At 57.4% G+C, this 25982-nt stretch overlaps 2 protein-coding genes across 3 annotated transcripts; one reads left to right on the top strand and one right to left on the bottom strand.

The window, feature by feature from the left end:
- Positions 1-181: 181 nt before the first annotated feature.
- Positions 182-15205, bottom strand: ZDHHC9 (zinc finger DHHC-type palmitoyltransferase 9). Of its 2 annotated transcripts, XR_005830907.1 has the most exons (11): positions 15142-15205; positions 14572-14850; positions 6500-6660; positions 5775-5933; positions 4712-4849; positions 4504-4552; positions 4113-4215; positions 3845-3948; positions 3150-3318; positions 1028-2472; positions 182-911 (listed from the first exon to the last, which is right to left on the bottom strand). XR_005830907.1 is itself a non-coding variant. In XM_040614169.1 (10 exons), the coding sequence occupies exons 2-10, from the start codon at positions 14736-14738 to the stop codon at positions 2368-2370; spliced, it is 1155 nt and encodes a 384-aa protein (XP_040470103.1). In that variant the 5' UTR covers positions 14739-14850; positions 15142-15205; the 3' UTR covers positions 182-2367. The 2 variants fall into 2 exon arrangements, 1 of the variants encoding a protein (XP_040470103.1); XM_040614169.1 differs by having other exon boundaries at positions 182-2472.
- Positions 15206-15554: 349 nt separating this feature from the next.
- Positions 15555-22097, top strand: UTP14A (UTP14A small subunit processome component). Its single transcript, XM_040614164.1, has 15 exons — positions 15555-16062; positions 16580-16684; positions 16984-17054; positions 17299-17363; positions 17535-17677; positions 17843-17998; positions 18958-19077; positions 19162-19256; positions 19495-19618; positions 19704-19781; positions 20213-20576; positions 20732-21111; positions 21186-21373; positions 21445-21544; positions 21701-22097. The coding sequence occupies exons 1-15, from the start codon at positions 15904-15906 to the stop codon at positions 21971-21973; spliced, it is 2421 nt and encodes an 806-aa protein (XP_040470098.1). The 5' UTR covers positions 15555-15903; the 3' UTR covers positions 21974-22097.
- The last annotated feature ends 3885 nt before the right edge of the window (positions 22098-25982 follow it).

Genomic DNA, 25982 nt, shown 5'->3' with positions numbered 1-25982 from the left:
TGCACGCAAAGACACCCCCCCCCCCCTTCAGCTGCTGTGGGGGGACAGGAGGACGCAATTAAGACAGCACAGATAAGACACGCTAGAAGCATGAGACGTAGAGGCTGGAAAGCCACGGGGAAAGGGAAAGAGGCAGCTGGCTTAGGGAGGCACAGAGAGAGGCAGAGGCTACAGGCTCAGCCATTTTTCAAACCAATTAAGTTTCCTTCATTGTTTTAAAATTAAAAAAGGAAAAAATAAAAGAAACGCCAACCCTCGCCCTACCCCCACTTCCTTCACGGAGACCTTGAACAGAGCAGACAGGAACCACAGGTGTGGGCAGCATCTGCGACGGCCCCAGCAGGCAGCACTCAACACACCGCATTAGAAAATAGATTAGTAAAACAAAAAAATACACTTTTTCACAACGAGTTTGAGATTTGGTCAGTAGCGTGTTGGGGTGGGTGGGAGAGGAGGGGCAGCTCCCACCACCAGCGGGGTGTGCATGGGGCCAGGCACAGCAGCCCAGGCCTGGTCCTGGGACCCCCCCCCTCCACCCCAGGGTGGGACAGGCCCAGCCTGGCTGCAGGGTGGCAGCGGCTGCAGGCCGGGCAGCTCTGGCCCCACGGGCAGTGGCAGGCCAGGGCTCCTTCCCCAGTATGCACCAGTGGGGAGCAGCTGAAGGCAGCCGCAGGGCAACCGTGAACCGGCAGCTGGAGGCCAGGGCAGCAGCTCTGCCCTCTCACCTAGGAGAGGAGACCCCGGCACCACAGGAGAGAGGGCAGCGCCGGTTGCCACATTAATACCGGTTCACCCGCTGCCAGGCACAGCCCAGGTCGACACTGTAAGGGGCCAGGGAACAGGAGCAAGCTGGGAGGCACACATCAGGCCCTGGAGGGACAACACTCCCCGCTGCGCTCTGCTCCATGCCGCTGTTGAAAGCAGGATGGCATATGAGGCCAGGGAAGGAGCAGCAGCAACTTCATGCTGCCAGGCAGGAGCATCACGGAGAAACAAGCAGGACATTCTCCACCTGCCACTCGCTCACCTCATGTCTGCAGAGAGGCACAGGACCCAGCACTCACGGTACAGGATCAACAGCTGCCAGGACACAAAACAGCCTTCCCTCCATCACCGGCCTCTGCAGGGACCCGCAGACACAAGGCTCTTCTCAGCCTGGCTGCCAGATGCAGGACAGGGAGCGTCACAGCGGAAGAGGAGCCCTGCCACAGCACAGGGGTCTCCCACCACTGCCCAGCCCTGGCCTCTCCTCCCTCCCCTGCCAAGGCGGTGCAGATGGCCAACACCAGCCAGCCAGTCCCCGAACAGCTGGCAAAACCCAGGGAAGATTCAGGCTCTGAAAGCCGGTCGAGGATGGCTGAGAAATGCAGGGTAAGGCAGGGAGGACACAGGAACATGATGACATGACACAGAATCGGGGCAGAGGTTCTGCAGAGCAGCAGCTGAGTGGCATGCCACAGCCTGGCAGGCAAGGGGAGGGCACGCCTGTGCTTGGCGCAGGCACCCATGAGCAAATGCAGCCCTGGCACCAGCTAGAAAGCCAACAGCACAGGCAGGCCCTCCCCTCTGCAGCTTGATACACCCCTTGCACAACTGCTCTGCAGCCAGCACGGGGTGGAGACAAGCAGCAGGAAGATGGGCTGCCCTGCTCCCCCCCTCAAGCCCCTGGGTCAGGCATGAGCCCCCGGGAAAGGATGGGAAGGAGTGCCCCCCGCCACAACTGCTCTCGTGCAGGCCAAGTCACATGAAAAGAAGGAACATGGGAAGGAAGCTACTTTAAAAACCACTGCCAGCAGAACACACCTTCCCGGTTGTTTTGGCCCTTTTGGCACCGAAATGTCTCCCGACAACCCCTGCCACGTTAACCAATAAAACAATGCCACAGATTAGAGGAAGGAGGGAGGAGGGGAGAGAGGACACTACTGCCACAAATTGGCTTTCCTCTTCCCATCAGGATTCCTCAGCAGTAGAGAGCAGGCCGACCCTAACATCGCTCCTGAGCTGCTTGACCACAAGTCATCTTGTCAGAATTGGGGCCAGATGGAGGACAGCCCCAGCCACAGAGCCAGTACTTGGCATCCAGGACAACCTGCAGAGCAAGAGGTCCTGCCTCGGCCCACAGGCAGACCAGCCTCAGTGGTGGCGAGTGCCCCTGGGTGACCAAGGAGGGCCACTCACCCTCATTATCCTTTGACACCATGCAAGGCCAGTGCCAGCCTGCACTGCCTGTGCATCAAGGCGAATAATGACTAAAGCAAAATGGCCATGAGGAATCGTTTGCCTGCCATCCAGCCCATCTCCTCCTCTCCTCTATCACTTCCAGCTTTGATTAGACAAAACAAGAAAGTTCTCCCTTTCAAGCAGATGCTAGTGCTCTGCTTGCCCAGCATTCTGGGATGGGACCGGGAGCTCCCCAGATGTTAGCTGCTTCTGCTCCGGCATCTCAGCGTTGCTCAGGGATGGTGCAGGGACCTGAAGAAAGAAGACAGCAGTGACTTGCATGAATACACCCCAGTACAGAGCATGTTTGAGCACACAGACACTTGGCCCTGCTGCCCTGGTCCTGTCTTCAGCTCCACCAGACAGAGGTCTCAGCTGCGCTTGGGAGAAACCAGGGGCCACCAAACAGGCAAAACAGCAGCTCCATTAAGATCGGGAGCACTGGACTCTGGAGGCCTCCTGTCCAATCACATCCTTAATGCAGGGCTAATTTCAAAGGCAGAGTAGGCTGCTCAGGGCCATATCCAGTGGGGCAATAGCTTTCTCCAGCAATGGAGATTCTACATCTGCAAGGGCCCTTCCCAGGGACAATCCTTTAGCTTGCACTCAGTGCCAAAACAAGATGCCTGCAATCTCCCACCCCTCCTCGACCCCTCCTAGCTTCCATAGGTGCCAGCTCCCGGGACTAAGATCTCCAAAAGCACAACCAGCTGTGACTTCCTTTGAGGAAATCAAAGGAAATCAAGAGATGCTCATTTCCAGGGCCAGAGCAGAATGAGCTTTTTATCAGCAGCCTCTCAACAAGGCCCCCCAAGCGTTGTTTTGTTCATGCTAAGTCACAGTATCAGCTTTCTCTCTGCTGACCCAAAGCACCAGCAACTCCAAGCAGATGCCGCCCACTCACCCCCCACATGGAGGGAATCACTCACAGCACTCAAGTGAGGAAGGCTGCCGTCCTTCTGTGGAGCTCTGCTCTCCTCTGCCTGCCCACCAGAGTCCTGAGCAGCGGTGGGCTCTTGAGTGCTGGACCCCCGTGGGCATGACTCCTCCTGAGCTGTGCTCTCTTCTTGCTGCAAGATGCCCCGTCTGTCCAAGACACTACAAGAACAGAATCACACCATCAGAGACCCACACCTCCCCTGAAGCTAGTGAACTTTTCCTGGCAGGAAAAGTGCTGGTGGAAAACAAACGTCAGGTCAAGAGGTTCCACTCCAAAACAGGCTGTGCACAGCCAAACCTAGTTTACAGCGTCTACATTCCTCCTGTGAAAACCAAGCCCCTTGGAAAGCAGTTCAGAGCGTGGGATCCCACCAAAATGAGTGCCCTGGAAAGCACATTCGCTCCATATATTGCCCCAGGTAAGGGGAGCCACTCCCCCACTGGCTTCCCAAGGACATGGTGATCAGCAGCACGTCACAAGCTAGAACCACTGAAGACAGGCAAGGAAGGCAACACAAGGCCTTCCACCCCAGAGCATCCAGTCCAACTGACCTCTGGAAGCCTCACACACACAGAGCGCTGGCAGAAAAGCAGCTAGGCCTTGTACCCAAGCAAGGGGAGCTACACACAGTCCTACACCGGGCTCTGGGGGAAAAAGTGGCAGGGTGGCCCCTTGAGAGCTTACCTGGGGGGCAGAGGCCCACAGAGCACCTCACAGCAGTTCTTCACTATGTTGCCATGGCTGTAGGGATTCTGCACGCGGTTCTTCCCAGTCCAGGACCCCTTAATCTGCAACAGTCAGGGCACAAGCTCAGGTCTGCTTCACCAATCACCAGCCCCAGCCCACGGAGCCCTGCCTTCAGGCCACGTCAGCAAGGTGGACACAACTGTGACATGCTGAGGAAGTGATGAAAAATGGAGGTGGCTCAGAGGAACAAGAAGAGTCTACTTACATCTTCATTGGTTGTCTGATTCAGTGCCACCAGGAAGGTGTGGAACCCAGTCAACCCCACCACTGACCACAGGGTGAAGAAACAGATGAGCACTTCCAGTACAGTAAGGACAGTTAAGGACTGGGAACAGCCTGGCAACAGTCCCAGCCCAGCTGTGTCACTACCCCCAGGCACACTATCCCAACTCCTTTTCTTTTCCTAGACATGGTTTTCCATTTTACCTTCCTCCCCAAAGCCACAAAATCACTCCCCACCTTGTAGTCACAGGGGAAAACACCATGGAAGACTCCTTAGAGAACCCTGAGCATCAAGACTCCAGTCCCCCCAGAATGCAGCTCAAACTAACACCCAGCTTTGGAGAAGCCAACCCCTCTGCATTGTGGAAGGATATGTCCCTGGGGTTTCCTTCAACGTGTTCAGAAACCCAATCTTCAAAGATTCTGGCAATACAAAAAGAGAGGTATTTTTTTTCTCTGGAACATCACACTAAATCCTGCTCCCTTTCCCATTCCATCACCTCTGGTTTGCAACACCATCTGTATCCCCCCCTCCAGCTCCTTAGCCAGCCCAGTCATCCCTCTCTCCAGAGCCAGACTCACTCAGTGCTACGTAGACTATGTTGAAGGTGAAGATGTAGATGGTGAGGAGTGAGAGCGAGAGGATAAAGAGGTAGAAATAGCGGTAGTTCCTCTTCCCCACGCAGTTGCCCACCCAGGGACAGTGATGGTCGAAGCGCTCTGTGAAAGGAAAAATGGAGATCAGCACTGCTCTAGTGCAGTCCTGCCTGCCTCCAGATGCTTTACTGCCGTGCCCTGAATTGAAATATTCCCAAGGCTGACAAGGACTCCCCGGGCCATCAAGTCCAACCCCTCTGCTAACTCAGGGCCCTGTATCACAGCCCCCTTCCAGAAGGGGAGGCCATGTAAGAAAATGCAAAATCATTTTACTAATGAGTCGGTTTGCACATTCAGATAGAGCTTAAGAGCTTTTAGTAAAGCAGCACACAGGTTAGATGACAGCCTGGGCTCAGAAGTTCTTATCTAACCCATGTGCCCTTTACTCCTGTTGGAATAATTAGAAGAGGGTCCAAGGAACTGTATAAACACTCAAAGGACTGGGAACCTGCGGAGGAAAAAAGGGATCCAAAAGAATGGGATTTCTTCCTTGAGAAGGGATGCTGAACATGCGCCAATCATGATACGCAAAAGAGTTAAGTCTGCGATGCAGCAAGGGGAACAAAAAACAAGGGCACTCAACATAATGGCAGAATCTCTGTGCTGATGCAAGTTGCAGCTTTCATGCAAGACACAGCTCTCCACTGGAACCCTCTAGCCCAGCAAGGCCAGCAGCTCAGTGAAACTCAGAAACGGACTGCACATTTACAAGGACAAGTTACACTTACGTTACACTAGTTATTGCCAAAGAAGTACTGGCTAAGATGAACCATCTGGCTTTAGGTTCCAAGCAAATCTCAAGCTCCTTGAGCTTCAGATGAAGCAGACTGTCCCTGTCTGTTCACACACCACCATTCTGGACTCGCTCAGCACACACAGTGTGAAACCCAATACGGAGCGAGATGGGGTGCAGGTCTCCACCTGCCCTCTTCCAAAGGCTCTCACCTAACATCCAGGTGCTGGAGCAGGCACAAGCTCTTCTACTCACCCACACAGTTGTCACAGATGCTGCAATGAGAGGCACGGGGCGGACGGAAGATCTTACATGTGTAGCAATACTTCAGCTTCACTATCTGGTTGTTGATTTGAAAGTTTTTAATCCGTGGGGGTGGGCGCTGACCCTGTGGCACGGTACCGTTGGTGGCCTCTGAGTAAGAGAATCAAGGAGAGATTGGACCTGGTGCTACACAACAGGCCCAGAATGACAGCTCGCCTCCCTGCTTTTCCTGCTAGTGGGATCAGAGTCTGCTGGGTCCGGAGCTAGCGGCTGCAGCTCTGCTCACACAGTCCAGAGCCAACCTGAAGGCTTGGAGGCAAGAAAAGGGATGCCAGAGCTTTCATGGGCATATGGACAGGGGCTGTGGAGGGGGCATCACCCACATCCACCAAACTTCCTCTCTACCTGAAGGATCAAGGTGCCCACACCAAGCTTCCTGCACCCCTTCCCAAAAGCAAACCAAGTTTGTATGTACACGGCTACAAGACAGAAAACAGCATGTGAAAAGGTTCCCAGAAAGGGAATTCGATACATCACACCAACTTTTTGAGACTCAGCCAAGCAGAAATAGCCAGCAGGTGGTAAGATGCCCCGTTTGGGGCAATCCTCACTTTTGGAGGGCCAGCCGGGAAGAAAGGCTCCGCAGTAAGAGTAGCCTATAGATATGCCAGAAATGCAAAGGCTTTTCCAGCCAGCTTGGCTGGCTCCGCACTCACCAATCTCCATCTCTATGAAGGCTGCCTCATCAGGCAGGGCTCTCGGGATCACCCCAGGATCACTGAAGCTCGTCCGCAGGAGCGTAGCCATGGCAAATAGGAAGAGAACTGCTGCAAACACGGGGATGGCTGGGGACAGCTGGACTGCCAGGTACCGACACCTGCAGAGAGATGTCAGGAGGCGATGAATCAGACCACTGCACAGTCTGCCTGAGCCAGGGCCCGAAAGCCTGGCAAGATGTCAGAGTCCAGACTTTTCTGAACGCTGGTTACAGCTGGAGAAGAGAAGCTGTTCAGCACTTCCCTCCGACCCCACCACCACAGGGAAACACCCCTGGGGCAGCTCTAATGACCAGCCACAATCAAAACGTTCCCCCACGTTTTTAACCAGCCAGGCACAGAACACTTTCCAGCACTTTGTTTTGTTTCCAGCTCCCATTGCTCTGAGTCACGGGCAACGCCAGAAACACAACCAGCCAACGAGAGGGATCTTGCCTAGAGGACACCTGCTGCAGCCAGCTGCCAAGGGATGGACAGCACCTCTTGGAGAAGCACACAAAGCCTAGTCTGAAAGCCCACCAGCACATCGGAATGGTGGGAATCTCTAGCTGTCCCCTAAAAAGGCAGCAGCTTCCAGTACCACAGAAATTACTTTCCAGGATTAACCATGTCCTGTGCTTCTCAGGAATGGATCCAAGACAACCCCAGCTCGAGAGACGAAACACAGCGCAAGGTTTGTTTGCTTTATAAATACAGAAAGGTCCGATAAGGAATTATGTTGCTAATCCCGTTGACCGAGGTAGTGCAAAGGGAGCAAGGAGATTAATCTTGCCTGTGCCCCATGTCACTTCTAGACACCCACACACATGTCTCCATGGGCAGTGCAAGCTGTGCAGAAGGCTTGTACAGAAGTCAAGGTTTAGAGATGTACTGGTCTTAAAGAAAACACATTTTTAGCCCGATTCCTTCAGAAAACCCCATTTATGGCAGCGTGAAATTTCTATGGAGTTTTTCCCTAAGGTTTGACAGAAACCCCACCCAATTCTCAACACTTGTGCAAAATCTCACCTCTCATTGCACGCCTTGTTTCCCCAGGTTCCTCTCAATGAAGCTGGGTACCCAGGCTTTCTGGTAAGCCCTGACTTCACGGGGTTGGATCCAACCCGGACTCCTGCTTTCCACAGTCGCTCTCCAAGAAAGTATAAGGCTACTGTGATGAAAGGCACGGGATTATCCTCCCCAGTGGATCTGTCATCCTAAGCAAGGTGACTTCCATGACATCCATAGCATTAACGATTTAATTCTGGATAGCTTTCCCACCCATAGCTTCTCCAAACACAATAAAGTTTCTAGCTCCGGCTGGTTGGTTTGCAGCACCAAATTCTGCAAGCCCACCATCCACTGCAGGAAGGCTCGCCAGGCTTCAATTTGCCATTGCTTGACTCCAGTGACTGACCTCTGTGTGCAACGAGGTACAGAAAGGGCTGTATACTGAAACTACGGTACGCTTTGGCCACAGCCACAACACAAAAACCTCTACAGCGATGCACAGGCCATGTCCCTAAACCAATGTTGTTAAACACTACAAACTCTGCAGTTACTCAAAACGACACAATCCTTAAGAGTTCTCCATGTGCAGAGTCCTGCCTACATTTGAAGTGCCAGGTCAAGCAGCCAGAGGGCTGAGTTTATCGTCTTTAGGCAGCCCAAGATAACTTTGCTTTCCCTTTGCAAGGGCAAAGTCTAGAAAGAGAGCTGCAAGTCATTTGGCAATTAAAGAGAAACCTTGGATCCCATTTTGGGAAGGAACACGGGTTCATTCTTCTAAAAGCTGGACATGGTCTGCCTCAAAGGGCTGCAGCTTGACCCTTGTCCAGCTGACATGACAGCTTTTCAACTGTTACAACAACACAAACATATTACGGGCTTAAAATATGCATTCGTGAACCATGTTAAATCTGAGCCGAACCCGCGCCAGAGCTTCCAGCCTCAGATATACACTAACACCTTTTAAGTTTTGTCAGTGTACTGTCAGCAAAGAGATTTATTGCCCGCAAGCACATGATCCGCGCCAGGTGTACTCTTCCAGGCACAGACCTGAAAGCTTTACACAGCGACACTCAAGAATAAATGGGATCAGCCCCTGCAGCAACCAGTGCGGTCCCCATTCCATCTGCATTTGAGCCGGAGCGTGGGATGTGACTCACTCCCTGCTGACCATTTCCTACGCATCTTTGTGCTGTGGCAAGGAAAGCAGCACCATTCAGCCAGTATCCAGCCCTTCCATCCAGCTCCCAGCGAGGCACAGGCACAGGGCAGGTTAGGTCCCCAATTCAGGGTGGGAGAGAAGCAATCCCCAAGTAGCCTGCCTGTCTGCCCAGAGGTGTGCAGCCAGGGAGGACAGGGACAAAGCCCCTGAAAACACCAGATGCCTGCTCTCCTGTCTGCCAGGGAAAAGATACCTGGAAAGTCACACAATGAAGGATTAACACTAGCTCCTTCAGCTGCCATTCACCGAAGCGCACGAGATGTCTGCTCAACAAAGCCATTGTCCTGTTGCCATCTTCCCTCCAGCACAAAGCAAACACCCAGGCACTGTGCCAGCTGCCCAACCCCATTGCTCAGAGGTGCTCTGGCACAGCAGGTGCTCAGCAGGGCCCTCCTGCTTCCCCAGGTAGCTAGCGGGGCTGGTGGTGCTCCTGCATCCCCTCCCCTAGGCACAAACGCAGCCCGGAGGCAAGGTCAGAGAGGCCTGAGTGAGACAAACCCCCACCGCACTGAAACTGTATCCTGAGACCCAACACTGAGCCTGCTGCATGTCTCCCATCCCTCCCTGTGCTGACAGGGCCTTGCTTTTAAGAAGGTGTCTTTCAGGGAATAACCCCAGACCATCTGCCATGGCAGAAGGAGCCAAGCTCCGTCCAGAACGGCTGAGCAACAGGTAAGACCACCATGCAACGTTTTGACTCGGCACTCACTAGCACCGGGGATTCTTCAGTCTATGCCTAGACCACAGCACCATCACGCTCAGCAATTCGTTCACACTGCTAAGTAACAGACATTTTAAAGATCTTTTGTTTGGGAAAGCCGAGAGTCAACAGAGACATACTGGCATGTAAGGATATTGCTCCTCCTCCACTCCCCGTGCAATATCTGTGTTCTTGAGCATTTTGTCATCTAATAGCAGACAATAACCGCACTATCACAACCCATCATCACGGGCGGGCGGGCTGTGGGGTGAGAAAGGCTTAAACAAAGAGTTCGTTAGAATAGCGGGGGTAGGGGGGTGGGGGGGGCAGGCAGCAAGAATCAGAAGCTGGGAGGTGCCACAAGTTTACAGTGCAACGGCTGCTTGACCGATTATTTTGCGACTGCTTGGGAAGGTCTGTTGTAAGCAGCACATTCAGCAAAACTCTGGAGGAAGGGGAAAACAAACAGGCCCGCCACGATGGAAGTGGACTTCAGCCATGGCCATTGGGCAGCACATCTCATGGTTGGGTCCCTCCAGGGTTCAGCGCAAGCTCTGTCGTATAATTTATTTACATCTCACTTGCAAAACACCTATTTAACTTTCCTAAACTAATGCATAACCACACTGTGTACTTGTCCTGAATGCTAGCGAAGCAAAGTCGTATCTTTACCAAACATTTGACCCTCACCAGAGCACTTACAGTCGTCTGCATTTCCCGGACCTGGGATTTTTTGCAGAGGCTGATGTACTTGCAGGAAGCATGGAAACTGCTGCTCTGAAAACCTGGGTAACCGCTGCACTGCAGTGCTAGAAGTTCAGTGCCCTTTCCTAAGCAGGATTCGGGCAGAACTGAAGCCGTCTACAGAAACTCTCCCTGTCTGTCAACAGTGACACAGAAAATGCTCGCTAGAGACCCACTTCAAATGCGGTTCCACCGTGAGCACGTGCCACGTGCTTCCAACCCAACTGATGCAACAACCGACTTTAAGCAGGAAACAGAAACCTTATGCCAATGTTACTGCTCTTTTCCCAGCTAAGCTCACATCTCCACACAGGCAGGAGAGCACCCCAAGACCTGTGTGGGAATGGTGGTGCTATAGAGGATGTGCACACAGCAGGGAGACCAAGGTTGTCTTCCGAAAAGGAGCCCACGTACAAGAAAAAGGGCATGCAATTAACAAACCCGGGAGCAGCTGCTTGACGCAGAAACACGTCTTCATGAGCAAAACTAGCTGAACTCTGGATACCAACAAGTTTACCTCTACCGAGAGAACCTGTAACTACTAAAAAGCACCAATCAACTTGTGTTTAAGTTTTGACAATGCTTGACATGGACCTAAGCAGAGGTAAAAGCCGTCTCAGGAGCATGTCTTTATCAGTGCCAAACCTTGGATCCTTGGGATTTGGAAAAAACAACATTTAAAAGTTAAGTCACATGAAGTGTCACCATGGGTTTTTTCAACTCATCAGAAAACAAAAAAATTTTAATCTCTACATAGTTAAAGAAAAAAAAACCTAAAGAAAGTGATAAAGTTGCTTGGTTATTGGAAAAGCAAACAGCAGCCCTTTTCCGCACACAGGAGCCTGGCATCGCTGGCACTATCTTGCCTGTAACACTTACAAACATCAACTGTTCGTGCTGAAAAACTGAAGACAATAGAAACCCCGTTCTCTTGCACACGCTTTGGAGAGCTAAATGGAGAACTCTCACTTCAGGAGGGCCATTACAGACACGCTGGCAAACTGCAGAGGAAACTACCAGCAGCCAGAGAGAAGACACTACATCCCATCATCTTAATTCTCAAATGGATTTTACAAGTGCTTTACCTGGGCTTCTCCTTGTGCTCAAATACCACAAGCAGAGTTGGACAACTAACCGCCCTATCACAAAAGCTGACGTTCTCATTAAGTGCCTGAAATAATGCCAAGAGGATATTAAACAGAATTTTATGTGACGCGTTACAGTCATAGAGTAGACCCAATTAAATATAGATCTCGGACCCTGCAGGGACCCGCCACAGCCCTTAAGCAGCAGGAGCTGCTCTCTGCCAAGGTGGTGGCGAGAGAGGTGCCCTTGGGCAGAGGACTCCAGTCACTGCAGAGCACTTCCCCAGGAGCCAGCACAGCTCTACGGCCCTCTGCTTTATCTGGGAGGGAGGAGCCAGATCCCCAGGTAGAGCATTGATAACTTAGTCAGCCCTCTAGGTCCTGTTCGCTCAGCGATGGAAAGACTTACCCAATTCCAGACCACAGCTCTACAGCCTAGAGGATAAAAACATATAAATTCCCATGCATGGGGGCTGAGATGGCCCCAGACCATTCAACTAGAGGCACAGCAGATAAGCTAATGGCATTGGAGCTACTTGAAGGAAAAATAAAAACGCAAAAACAAAATAAAAAAACCCCACCAGCAGCAGCCCAAACAGAGAGGCTGTCATTTCATGGCTGGGGACAACTCTTTCAGGGAGGAACGCAGCAGCTTATCTCATGACATGCGATGCCAGTCACCAACAGCTCTCCAGCAACAGCGTTTGTAATCAGAGCCCAGCCAGAGCAGCCTGGAGGGCGAGGATCAAACCCGCACTGGCTCAGATCGAGTAGCAAGACATTTTCTGGCTTCAGGCATCCCCAAGCCTTGTTTAGACAAGGTGTGACTGCGCAAGTGATTCAGCTGAATGAAATAAGCATTCACAACACAGGCACCCCTACAGCGAGTGTATAAGAATTAAAAGGACTCCTCTACCCACCACAGTCTGCTTCACTCCAAAACCAGATCCTAACAACCCAAGTTGTTCCTCTGTAGCACAGACTTTAAGGGGGAAACCATGAATTTCCACACAAACACCAAAGAATCTGCCAAAAGCCAAAAGAAATGGGTAACACAGCAAAAAGATCAAGGCTGAGACCCTTATGCAAAAGCACCCTAACACATGCAGAAGGCATACAGGGCAAGCAGGGCTCTTGAGCAGCCAAGCTGCTCATCTTCTCAGCTCGGTCACTGAAACAGAGACGTTGCAGAGTGTTTCTGGCTGGGAAGGCAACATTTCATCCCCATCCCAAATGCAAAAATCCTCAAACAAATCAAAACAAAACCATCTCATTCAAACAGAAAGCATTAAGGTCCACACACTGAGACAATCTAATAGATACTTTGAATTTTCCCAAACTTTTCCCCATCTCCCCAGTTGAAACTACTCTGCCATTTTAACTAAAAATTCAAGAGATGATTCCTCTCCCAGCAAAACTGCCGCTGGGTCAGCAGCCCCTGCAAAGACCACCCTCCAGCTCCACGTAGAATGCACGTCTCTGAGCAAGCAAGGACATGAGCGACCCCTCTGCCTCCCAGAGCATGGGAAGAGGCTTCTCCAGGAATTTCCAGTCACGTACCTGCTGCACCCATGGCCAAACTAACCATCACACTGCCAGCTCCTCCAGCAGCTAGGACTGGAAAGGCAGCCTGGGTTCGCTCTGTCCTGCACAACCACGGCAGGCAGCTGGCAAAGGCAAACGTGGTAGAGCGGGATGTGGCTTCGCTCTTCTGTTAAGGACAGGCTCCGCAGGGAGCAAGAGCAATTATCCCTCACAATAAGTGTTTCTGGAGCAGTAACACTTACTAGTTCTTCCTGCAAGGCAGGAAGTCTTAACCCCATTTTTCAGATGGAAAAAAAAACAAAAACAAAAACAAACAACAAGACAAACAGTGGTGTCATTTCATACCTTTGAATTTGAATTCAGACTGAGTCAGGGATAATTTGGGCTTTCCACACTCAGGAACCCCAACACCCTGCATTACAGTTGTACAGCACCTGCCTCCAAAGCTACAGGACAAACCAGCCTCATACTGACCAAGGCCCGACGTTAGCCACTTCATTGTTGCTGTTGGGATGTGGCAAGCCTCAGCAGAGTGTTCCAGAAAGCCCTTTCCAAGGCTGCCAGCGGCATCCACTAAACAAGAGGAGCTAGGGAGAGCAATGCCAGGCCGGGGGAAGTTGAGACAAGTTCCCTTGTCCAGGGAAGATGTCTAGGAGGCCAGCATCTGGGCTGAGTGCTTTACGTTATCTGGAGGAATAGCCAAGGCTTAACGAGGGAGCAGTTTCTTCCACTTGCTTTCCTGGCTTAAAGAGCTTTTGCATTACCCAACACCATTTAGAGTCCCTGCCTCCCTAAGAAACATGCTGAAGGAGACAGAGGAAGGAAAGTTCCACAGTTGTTTAGCTGATCCAAGCTTATCTTCAAACCAGGCAAGAGGGGCATTCTGCCCCCTCCCCACAACATCAGTACTTAGGTAAACACAGGCTTTTTTTTTTTTCTTTTTGTTTGGTTTGTGGTTTTTTTTTTTTGTTTTTTTTTTTTGTAGGATTAATCTAAGGCCAGATCAGTTCCCCAGCCCCTCACATGGGCAAGTGGTGGGGAAGGGGCAGGTCCTGCTCTTTTAGCAGTGTCCAAGACTTTGGCTGCAGGTCTTCAGGCTGCTGAGCTGATCTAAAAGGGCAGCCGGATCCTCTCCAAACACGAGGACTCCAGCTGGCAGGAGGGTCTGCTGTAGTGCAGCATTCTGCAACACCCAGCTAGCAGGCAGCTGCAGGGCAAGTTGGATCAGTGCTAAACCCCAGTGCCACCAAGCTCACTCCTTTTTTGTTAATTCTCCGGTTGGGTCACCTCCCTCGTTGGCCTCAGCTGGGGGCTGCATGCACACCCAGCCGGTAGGGACACAGGCTCAGGCCACGCCGGCCTGGGCTGCTGCAGCAGCAGCGCCCTTGCACCCCGGCTACCCCTTGGCGACAAGCACATGCCCGAACCCCCGTCCCCTCTAGCTGTGTTCAGTGCAAGAGGATGCAAGTCCCAAACACAGGGAAGCCGAACCGGTCAGGACGAAGCGCTAGCCTCACCCCATGGGCAGCGCTGGGGGAAAGCTCCAGTGGGGCCCATCCTCCCCAAGAAGCTCCAGGGTCAATCTGTTGAGGGCAAAGAGGCAGATCCTGCCACAGCCAGCCGCAGCGTGCTGGGCTCCCCCCTCTCTCCCAAGGCCACCGGGCAGGCGAGCCCTGGGCAAGCTCAGTCCCTGGGCTGTGGGGTCACCGGGCCGCCGCGGGCAACTCACTCAAAGGCAAAGAAGAGGGCGCAGGTGCCGAGGATGAGGAAAAGCGTCAGGTAGAAGATGCCCTTCTGCCGGGCCATCATGATGCGGCCGTCGCAGCAGAAGGTGTTCCTGCCCGGCAGCTTCTCCCATTTCCGAACCACCTTCTTCCTCGCCACCATCACCGACATGGCGGGGCCGTCACTGGGGCGACAGCGGCCGCCACACGTCCAGGCGCTGCTGCTCCGCCACCCGCGCCCCCGGCATCATCGGGGGCCTCGCTGGGCTCGGCTGGTCTGGGGGCTGCGGGGAGAGGGAAAGCGCCTCAGCACCGGGGCGGGCGGCCCGGGGCGGCGGGGGGCTCAGCGGCTGGGGGCGGCGGCCGCCGCCAAAGAAACCCCCGCGCCCCGGGAGGGGTCTCGCCATGGAAACCCCCCGGGGCGGGGGGTGGGCAGGGCGCGGCCCGGGGGACCCAGGTGGGGGGGGAGCGACGGGGCGGGGCAGGGCAGCCCCCGCCCCGCCGGACCGGGCCCCAGGCCCGGGAGGGGAAGGGAAGGGAAGAGAAGGGAGGGGGCCCGCGCCGCCGCCGCTCACCCTGTGCCGGTGCGGGCAGCACCGGGCGGGCCGGGCCGGGCCGGGCGGGCCGCTCCGCTCCCTCAACGCCGCGGGAGGGGCCGCCACGCCCCGCGCCGCCGCGGAGGCGGGGCCTTGCCGGCCATTGGCCCCTCCGCGCCCGCCGCCCCGCCCCGCCGCTCCCCGCCTTCTCATTGGCCGCGTGCGACGTCACTCTGCGGCTGCTCCCCCCGCCCCGGTGCGGACACGGGGAGGCGGGGCGAGGGCGGGGCCCTGCACGTGGCCGGGGGCGGGGCAGCCTCTGGGCGGTGGGCGGGGCCGGGGGAACCCCTCCTCCCCCGGTTTAGCCCGGCCCTGCTCCGGGGGTTCCTGCCAGACCCTGCCGGTGCTACCCTACCCAGACTCCACCCCGCCCCAGCGGCCCGGCCGCCGCCTCCCCGCTCCGCTCCCCTTTTTCCGTTATCTCGTAGCGGGCGCCCGCGACGCCACTTTCCCTCCGTCGAGCCCCAGTACGGCGGGGAGCGCCCCGGGTGCCCCGGGCCGGTCCCGCCGACGGGCTGTCCCCCTGTTCCAGCTGCCAGCCCTACGCCCGCATTTCGGGGCCGCGCACCCGTTGTCGCACCGTTTCCCAGGCCCGGACCCGGGGGTTCGGCGCAAGGAACCCCCACGGTGTCCCGCCCCACGCACACGCGGCGCTGTCCGTGGGTACGTGGCTGCCGGCGCTTCAAATGCGGAGGGAAAGCGGAACTTTTGCAGCGGTTGTTGCTATGGAGACTGAGGAAGATGGGGCACAGCCCGTCGCCTCCCTCCACAAACCGCCCCCTGCCCTGCAGCCCCTATTTTGCGCCCAACCCGGGCGCAGGCAGGGATGGAGGAGGAGGAGGAGGACGGATGCGCAGGGGCCCGGCAGCCGGAGCAGCTCTGCGGGGCGCTGGCCTGCAGGTGACCCGGTGACACTCGCGCTCCCTGGCAGCGACCTGCTCCTCTGCCCCGGCCCCCACCGTGCCGCTGGCGGCCACCGGGCGCTGACACCCCTTCGCGCCCAGAACGGCTTCCACCGGCGAGGCATCAGGGCCCGGGAAACGCGCCAGCCTCGGGGGACGGGTCGCGCCGAGGAGGCTTCGGCTGCACGGGGTGCTGGGCGTCCCGGCGGCGCGGGTGGGAGGGCGGCCGGGGCCCGGGGAAGGCCAGACCCTCCCCCGCCGTCGCCGGTCGCTCGGTCGCGCCGGCCTTCCGGCACGGGGGGGGGGGGCTGCGGGCGGCCTCCGGGTCCGCGGCCCGATGGGAAGGACGCCCTGGGCAGCGCCTGCGGCCAGGCGGAGGCCGGTCCGCCCCGGGGTCCCCAACCGCGGCCGGGCCGCTGCCCCCACCCACCAGGCCCCGCTGCCACGGTAACCGTGACGTCAGGCAGGGCGGGCGGAAGCGCGGCGGGTGGTGGCAGCGCCGTGCTTTGCGGCAGGTCGCAGCGCGGTGCTTTCCGGCTCGCCCGGCGTGCGGCGCGATGGCGGAGGAGGACTGGCTGGGAGTGGAGGTGGCCCCGAGCGCTAGCGAAGGCGAGGATGAGGTGAGCGGGGCCGGGCTCGGCTCCCCGGGCAGCTGCCGCCGCTGCTGCATGCGGAGCTCCGGGCGCTCCCCCGCCCCGTGCGTCCCGGGGCGGCTGCGGGCATGGCCGGGGACGCCGAGGCCTGGGCGGGAGCAGGCTGGTACCCGGGGCGAGGCCGGGCGGTGGTGGGGCACCGGGCAGCAGGCGCCGCTGCCGGTAGCGCTGGCCGGGGCTGCCTCTGCGGCCGTGCTCCGCGGCTGCTTTGCTGGGCCTCTGCCGGGGCAAGGCCGGGCTCGGTAACCGGGGTTGCTGTGTGCCAGGGGCAGGAGGACGGCGAGCGGCGGCACCGGCAGCTCCTGGAAGCGGTCAGTTCCCTCTCCGGACGGAAGCGGTGAGTGCAGGGTGTTTGAGGAGGTCCCGTGGCTCGGCCCTGCGGCTCTTGCAGCAGCCACACTGCAGTTCCTCCCCGTTGCCCCTGCGGGGCTGCGCAGGAGCGCTTTGGAAAAAGGGGCAGGTGGGAGGGCACTCGGTTCCCTGGGCCCAGCTCTTCTGCCTGTGCCGCAGCTGCAGGTGGGAGGAGAAGCACACGGTGGGGACGCGAGGAGACTTTTGGTTTATTTTCTTTCTTTTCGTAGGCGGAAGCTGGCAGAGCGTACAGAGGCAAGCGTGCAGGTGTCAGAGTTCAATGTCAGCTGCAAAGGTAATATCCCTGGGAAGCTGGGCAGGGCTTCTGCTGTCAGACTGAGGCCACACAGCCCACCCAGAGCTAACAGCTTGGGATTTGCTGTGTCTGCCCTGGACCTCTGGGCTGAGCGCAGCTTCAGCCCCTTGGCGATGCCACACCTGTGTTAACACGTGGGACCTTGTGTAGGTGCTGGGGAGAAGCTGGTTCTGTCTGAGCTCCTGCAGACTATCCGTCCTAAATCCGCCCTGAGCAGCGTGAAGAACGAACTGACCAGAGTGAAGCAGAAAAAGGCAGTGGAGCTGCCACTCAACAAAGAGGAGGCAAAGCGGGTGAGTGGGCCTGTGCAGGCAGCAGAGAGAAGTTCTGACCTTACAGGGCAGCACAGCTGAATTCCTGAGTGCCCCTCTACTCCTCTCTGATGCTGAAAGGCTTTCCTTGCTCTTTAAGTCAGCTTTTCTCTACTCACCCTTTTCCCTTCTCACCCGTGCCTACAGGTCGTGAGGGAAGCTGCCTACATCAGGACCTCTAAAGACGTGGGCAAATGGCAGCAGGTGGTTTTACAGAACCGACGGGCGGAGCAGCTGGTTTTCCCTCTGAAGCAGGAGATTGCTACAGTTGTACCCCTGGAGCAAGCGGCTTCAGCTTGGAAGGTGGGTGCTGTTGTGTGTCATGCAGCTCCCTGGATTTGGCTGGGGCAACTCAACATCTCCTGACTACACTGAGAGGGATGAGGTAGGCGTGAGGAAAGCCCAGCCTGTAGCTGAGGCTCTAGGCAGGTGCGTGCTGAGCTTGGGAAGATTAAAAGGGAAGTTTTCAGTGTTCCTCCCTTGTAGCAGATGTGTAAATGCTGTCTGGGAGAAGCCAGGTAAGGCATGAGCAGAAGGCTTAGAGCCTGCTCTGTCTCCTACCTTCTTTTTAGACTCTCGGCTGTAGATACACAGGCTGAGTCTGCAGTTTCTCAGTCCTTGGGCTGAGCCAGGTACCTGCTAGTAGCCCTCAGCCACTTGTGCTGAGGCTGAGGGGGGATTTGATTTCCCAAAGCCTGCGCATTTGTAAATCTTCATTATGAAAGAGGGATGCTTTTGGTATTGAATGTGGGTTCCCCTGGGGGTTGTGGTGCTGGCAGGAGAGTCACTGTCATCCCTTTGAGTTCTCCCAGTTGTCCAGATGCTCAGGTGAGAGACAGCCCCTGCCAAGCCCCCAACATTCACAGCACTCGCTTTGATCTGCCCAAAGATCCCTTTCTGTTTTGGTGGGACACGGGTGTCGCGTAACCTGGACCTACTGCTGCATGCTTCTTGTCAGTGCTATGCGGCCAGCACTGCCTGTCAACTGCAAGCCTATTTATCTCCCCTGGGAGGAATTCTGTCTGCCCTAACCTGGTGCAATGGCTGGGAGGGTGCTTCAGCAGGCCCACAGTGAGCCTCAGGCTGTTGCGTGGGATCTGTGAGCAGAATTGTGGCCCCAGCCCCCAGGAGGAGGGGGACACACTTCTCCAGGCCCTCCCATGGAGCTGCTATGGGACACTTGGAGGGATGGGGACATCTGGAGAAGCATTGGCTCTCACAGTTCTCATCGTGCTCTTGCTGTGTCGGTTCTGTCCCAACAGGCCCGAACTCCCCTGGAGCAGGAGATCTTTGGACTGCTCCACAAGACGCAGCAGCCCATCACAGACCCACTCCTGACACCAGAGGAGACAGCCTCGCTGCAGGCAATGAGCTTGGAGGAGGTGAGCACTCCCCCAGCCCCTGCCATGCCCTGGCTCTGGAGGCCTCTTCCTTGGTGTTTGCCCTCACTCTGAGTTCCCTGGCAGGCCCGGCAGCGGCGGGCTGAGCTGCAGAAGGCTCGGGTCATACAGTCCTACTATGAGGCTAAGGCTCGTCGAGAGAAGAAAATCAAGAGCAAGAAGTAAGGTTCTGTCATTGCTGGGCTTGGTGTGATGGAAGAGAGCTGGGTCTTGCCACTGGAGCTGGCCCTGCCCAGTGGGTGGGTATGGCCAAAACATGGAGGAAGACAGAGCCAGTCCTCTCCTTTCTGGGATCTGCAACGTATCAGGCAGCTTCCTGCCCAAAACAGTGCTGTGTTCCCAAAGGCCTCCCCAGAACCGTGAAGCCTCGCTCACCAGCTCTCCACCCTTGTGTTGCAGGTACCATCGTGTGCTGAAAAAAAGCAAGAGACGCAAGGCCTTGAAGGAGTTTGAGCTGCTGCATAAGTTGGACCCCGAGGCTGCCTTGGCAAAGCTGGAGGAGCTGGAGCAGCTCAGGATGCAGGTGCTGCTTTTGCACTTCTCCCACACCCCTTGGGAAGTTCCTGCCTGTGAAGGTGCTCTTTCTGATGCTTCTCTCTTCCTCCCAGGAACGCATGAGTCTTAAGCACCAGAACAAGGGAAAATGGGCCCGCTCCAGGGCCATTATGGCTAAGTATGACCTGGAGGTGAGATCACAGAAGAGTTTGGGTTGGGAGGGACCTTCAAAGACCATCCCATTTAACCCCCCTGCCATGGGCAGGGGCACTTCCCGCAGTTTTTCAGCCTGGCCTTGAACACTCCCATGGATGGGACATCCACAGCTTCTCTGGGCAACCTGTGTCAGTGCCTCACCACTCTCATCATGAAATATCTCTTCCTCATGTCCAAGCTAAATTGCCCTTCTTCAGTTTAAAGCAGTTGCCCCTTGTCCTGTCACTACAGACCCTAGTATAAAGTCTCTCTCCATCTTTCTTATAAGCGCCTTTTATATATTGAAAGACCCAATAAGGTCCCCAATGCTGGTTGGAGAAGGGGGAGACAGGTGGGGGGGGGGGGGGCAAGGAAGGTGGGCATGTTGTTTCTGGGCTGCGTTAGAAACATCTTGATCCCCTCCCAGGCCCGCAAGGCCATGCAGGAACAACTTGCCAAGAACAAGGAGTTGATGCAGAAGGTGCGAGTGGAGCTGCCTGAGGAGGAACCAGGTGATGTTCCTGAGGAGGACCTCACATCAGTGGCTGTCCTCGCCATCCCTGCGGGTGCCAGCAGAACTAATCCCTGGATGCTGGGCAAGCCCAGTGGCCCAGCCGAGGAGCCCGAGGTACAGGAGGGTCTTGGAGACTTTGCGGTGCCTGGTGCTGCGGAGAGCAAGGAGGAGATGGAGGAGGAGGATGAGGAGGTGTCAGAGGAGGAAGCTCTTTTACAAGACTTTGCGCAGAAACGGCACGTGCGGCAGCAGCGGGCAGGGAGCCCTGAGGGACAAGGTGAGGAGCTCACACCCTGCAAGTGCAGTTTGGTGTGCTGCAGGGTTGGGCAGGGGAGAGGGGGTCGTGGGACTGTTTTCTGCCCTGTTTCACACAGTTGTCCTGCTCCCTCCCTGCTTGTGGGTGACTTTCTCACCTGATGCCTCAATGCGCAGGTGCTGATGAGACTGATGCGGTTTCTGAACTGCTGAGGGACAGCCCTGTCCACCCTGTCTGTGCGGAGGAGCAGACAAGCGTCAGGATCGAGCAGCCTTCCCAGGCCCCAGCAGAGATCCTGCTGTTGGAGCAGCTGGGCCGGGTGCAGACGATGGAGGACGCTGAGGCTCTGGCCTCAGAGGAGCATGTGGAAGAGCTGGAGAAGCTGGGGGCTGCAGGAGCAGAGAAACAAGTGCAGCAGCAGGAGGAAGGCAGAGCTGAGGAGAGACGTGTCAAGAAACCACCAGCCAAGAAGAAGATCATTAGCCTGCAGGCTGTGCTGGCCGGGAAGTCCCAGGAGGTTCAGTGCCCCAGCCTGCCTGTGGTCATGGAGGAGGAGGTGATCAGGATGGGCCTACCCCCCTTGGTCCCTGGGCAGGGCTGGCTGCAGGGGACTGATTCGTCTCTCCACAGGAGGGTGGCATCGACCAAAGAGGGGTGATCACAGAGGCCTTTGCTGGGGATGATGTGGTCGCTGACTTCCGCCAGGAGAAGCGCAAGGCAGAGCAGGCTGCGAAGCCGCAGCCAGTGAACCTGGTGCTGCCGGGCTGGGGTGAGTGGGGAGGCACAGGACTGAAGCCCAGCACCAAGAAAAGAAAACGGTAAGTATGGAAGAGCTGCAGCAACATGCTTCAGCCCAGCACTGGGATCTGACATCTCACTTGCCTGGCAGATTCCTGCTCAAGCCGCCCCCAGCCCCTCCCAGGAAGGACCAGCACTTGCCCCATGTCATCATGAGCGAGCGGCGCAACATCCATGTGGCAGCACATCAGGTGGGTGATCCCCAGCCTCTGCAAGTGGTAGCAGCAAGTACTCCAGCACCCAGGCCCGCCCAGAAGCTTCCTGTGACCCGTTCCCAAAACCTCCTGAATCCCTGCCGGTAATCCCTGCTCCACAGGGAGTTACCCCACTGCACTGTTTCCCCGCAGGTCAGTGAGCTGCCCTTCCCCTTTGAGAGGCACCAGCAGTTTGAGCAGAGCATCCGGACGCCTGTGGGCCCCACGTGGAACACGCAGCGTGCCTTCCAGAAGCTAACTGCCCCCCGCGTCATTACCCGAGCGGGCCACGTCATCCAGCCCATCTCCGCTGAGGATGTCCCTGACATGGCCACCGAAGCTGGCAGTGGAGCCAAGCCAGCGCTAGAAATCGCGCCCAAGCAGCCAGAGCAGCCCTTCCGCCACCCGCGCAGGAGAGCACAGTAGCTCCGTGCCCATGTGTGTGTGCTTGGACTGGAGCAGGCGGAGGAACCAGGGGAGGCTCCTTGTTCTGTCTGGTGCCTTCTACCCGTTCCCCCCACCCCAATAAAATCTCCTGGGCTGCCCTGTCTGAGCGGTGTGCGTGGCTGCCCTAGCAGTGCCCGGGGACAGGACAGCTGGTGCCCTCCTGCCTGTCCTTGGGGCCTCATGCAGCGCAGGGTGCTTTGGCCGGGTGTAACAAACAGCTCCTGGGCCCGGCCCGGGAGGTACGGCTCGGGCTTGCAACTGTGACAAGGGGGTGGAGCAGCCGCCAGTGCTCCGTCGGGGCTGGTTTTTCACCTGCCCTGTGGTTTTGTCTTTCATACCCCCATTTTTTTAATATATAAATGGGGGTTTATTACTACTATTTTTTTTTTTTAATCATGGCTGAAGGGGCTTTTTCACAGCCCTGCTGCACAGAACAACTCCTTGGGCCTGCCGCAGTTTCAGGGTAACTTCTGCCCAGCTCTAACCAACCCCATTCCCTGGAAAACAGGTCCGTGAGGGGGTGCAGCTGTGCTGCAAACGCTGGGAGCTGGCTCTGCCCCTGGCGCAGCCACCTAGCCTACGGCTGCTGGGCTCGGTGTCCTGCCCACTACACCTCTCAGAGGGTGACAGCAGGGTGCTGGTGTGTCCAGCACTAACGGAGGGGTGTGCCAGAGCCTTGTGATGAAACCGGAGCAGGCAGGGATCCCTCCAGGTCTCTCCTCCCTTGTCCCACACGTGCCAGCTGCAGAAACGCTCCCCAGCCAGAGCGAAGGAGCGCAGGCCCAGGGAGCTGCTGCTGTTCCTGGGAAACACGTGCCCTATGCCAGGGACGCGTCCTACCCTGCTGGCACCACAGCCTGCCCAGGAGAGCGGCCAGGCGGTGTCCTCGGGCAGCAGCTGGTCCCTCGGAGCCAGGGCAGGGCTGCCACAGTCACCCTGCTCCCCTACAGCCAGGTCATACCAGGGAAAGGGGGGGTTCGCGGTGGGGGTGGGGCACAGGCACCCACGGGGTTGGGAGCGGGTGCGCAGCCGCTCCCCGACTCCCACCCCAAGACCACGCAGGGCTGTTCCGTGCTGGGTGCTGGCACTCTTGGGTGGAGGGGAGGTGGGGGCTGCCTGCACTGCTGCCCGCCAGGGACCAGATTGGGTGCGCTGGCCCAGCCGGCACCCTGGGGCAGGAAGATAGTGCTCACCTGTGGCCAGGCCGCGGTTGTGTGTTATGAATTTACCCCAAGCTGGGGGCAGGGTGGGGGAATAAAAAAAAAAAAGGAGAGGAAGCGGAGAGCCCCTCGCTGGCCTGGTGGCCCCAGCTCAGAGCCCAGCTTCCCTCTGCCCTGCCTGCCCCAAAAGGGGTGGGAAACCTTCACCACCACAGCCCCAGGGGATGGCGGGGAGGGGTGGGGGGGGGTGGGTGGCCGTGTAGGGGGTATTTCTTGTTTGTTTTAGTCAAAGCTCAAGTGTTCTGGAGCCAGGGGAAGGCAGAGCCCAGTGTGGGGTGCGTGCAGCCCTCTGCCTGCACCTCCACCTGCCCACAGGCAGCCCTGGGCTCACTGTAGCCCCACTTTGCTGGGGCTAGCTGCATCCCCACAGTGCCCCTGGCACCGACCTTCACGGGGACCCCTCGTTATGTGCCCTGACCCAGGGTGGTGCCCGGCTTGTCCCAGTACCCGGGCCACCTCACCTCCTCCAGCTCCCAGCCTTGGGATTCTCGTAAGAGTACCTGGGCTGGGAAAGGTCTTGGGAGGCCTCAAGGCTCAACGCCAGTGAGTGCGGAGCTGGCCTTGGGCTCGGAGCGGGGTCTTCAGAGTAGTGTCCTGCCATTTGGCTGTCTGCAAGGAGGGGAACCCCAAGCACCCCTCTGGTCTCTGTCCTCATATTGAACCCACCCTGTGGCAAAGAAGGACTGTCCTGCTGTACTCTGCATGGTGTCCCCTGCACCCCTGAGGAGTGGCTTACAGCCCAGTGGGGTCTGGCCCTGCCTTAAGCTGGGCTGGTTGGTACCTTCCTCAGCTGCCCCAGAGCGGGAGTGATGCTCCCCACTGGGCCTGGGGCGATGATAGCACCAGGGCAGCCCCCTCCTGGGGTGCAGATCCTGCAGAGGACCAAGGCCACTAGGTCTGAAACCAGCTCAGGCTTCAGTGGAGCAGATGAGTTTACTGTCACAAGCTGGGACCACCTGAAGCAGCAAGAGGGACCTGCTGACACATGGCCCCTCGATCCGGAGGCTGCCTCACACTGAACTTTGGCTGGTGAGTCCTGCGGCGTGAGCATGGCTGTTGCTCTGCCAGCGTTGAGAGGGGACAGCTTCAAGCCATGGATCTGGATGTGCCTCATCTTGCGCAGAAGGGCAACGCTGGGCTGGACTGGGCTTGAACTGGGGCTTCCAGTATACAGAGGTGCTTCAAAAATAAATGTGGAAAGCATCAGCGTGAGCTGCTGGGAATGAGTTAGAGGAGGCACCTAGATAGAGTTGGGTCACTGGCACTGCCGTGCTGGCCCCTCTGGGCTGCTGGGCCAGCTTGTCTGTCCCAGCACAGGCTCCTCCAAAGCTGCAGCACTCCTGCATCAAGGGCAACAGTTGTCCCTCTGACTTCCCTGCAGAAATAAATTTCCTCAGTGCAGGAAAGCCAGCACTTGGGTGTTGTTTTTTTTTTTTAATTAAAAACCAATTCTAGGTCTGCAGACTGCTGCAGGAAAGGGGGATGCTGGGGATGCCCGCCGGCAGCGGGGAGAGGGGGAGAGAGGAGCCGTGGCTGGGGGAGCCTATTGTAGGGGGAGTGTTGCTTGCTGGGTGGGAGCAGGCAGGGGCCTGGCATGAAGCGGGGCTAATGCAGGCTGGGGGGCAGCTCCCCGCGGGGACTTTCCCGGCCTGATCCTCGCCCTTCCCGCGGCACGCTGCAGCCTGGCTCCCCTCCCGGGGCGGCGGCGGGGGCCGTCCTCCGGCTGCCACACGAGGTGTCAGTCGGTGGGTACCAGCAGCCCCAGTGCCGGGAGACACCCCCCCAGCCCGGGCCGCCCCCTCGGCCGCGCAGCAGCCCGCAGGGAGCGGGGGGTGGGGCGCACGCCTTCCCGCGGCCGTGCGAGCGCCGTGTCCCTCGGGAGGGCTGCGGGCGGCCGCAGCTGGCCCTCGCTGCCCTACTTTCCGGGCTGCGCCGGGCCGGGGCTGCGGCCGCTCCCGGGGCCGGCGGGAGCGGGGGCTCGTCCCGGCCGGGCCCGCGCCGCCCCGGGAGCGGGCAGGGGACGGGCAGCGTGCGGCGGGGCTCTGTCTCTCCCAGCGCGGCGTGCCCGAGCTCGGCGCCGTGCCAAGGAGGCGGCACGGCCACCGCCGGTGTGTGTGTGTGTGTGTGTGTGTCCCCGTAGGGACCCGGCCGGGGGGCGAGCCCGAGCCCATGGGCCGCTCTGGCTGCCCGGGAGCTGCTGCTGTGGCCGGGCTCCTGCACCCGCTATCCCGGGAGACCAGCAGGAGCTGAATGAAAGCTAAAAGACACATTTAAAATCAACAAATAAAAGGCTTTTGGTGGCTCGTTTTTTGTTGTTGTTTTGTGATGTCTTTGTTTTTTTTAAATACAGGCTATAAATAACCTGCAAAATATTTTGTCTGGGCTATTTCTGAGGGTGAAATCTCGGCCCTCTGGCTTCCCATGCTGTGGGACGTGAGTGCAAGCACTGGGTCCATCATGGTCCCATCCCAGCTGTTGAGGAGGGTCCTGCACCCTTGCTTACAGGGATTAGGGTATTTCCACGCCCCTGAACGCCTCCAGCCCCCATGGCATAGGAAATGGTCTTCCCTAGAATGGGTCTGATGGAGCCGCAGGGTAGGAGAGGGGGTAAGCCCCCCCCAAAAAAAAACCGACAGAGGCAGGAGTCTCTGCTTGGCATGGTGCGGAGAGAACGGGGCAAGGGAGGCAGATTTTATGTCGGTATTACAGGTGCAGGAGTTGCTCCCCCTATTTTCCCTGTCCTTCCTGCCCCCATGCCGGGGCCAGGG

The sequence above is a fragment of the Falco naumanni genome, chromosome 14, assembly GCF_017639655.2.
Source record: "Falco naumanni isolate bFalNau1 chromosome 14, bFalNau1.pat, whole genome shotgun sequence".
Lineage (NCBI taxonomy): Eukaryota > Metazoa > Chordata > Aves > Falconiformes > Falconidae > Falco > Falco naumanni.
The sequence above is the reverse complement of the archived record's forward strand: the minus strand, read 5'-3'. Positions and strand labels throughout refer to the sequence as shown.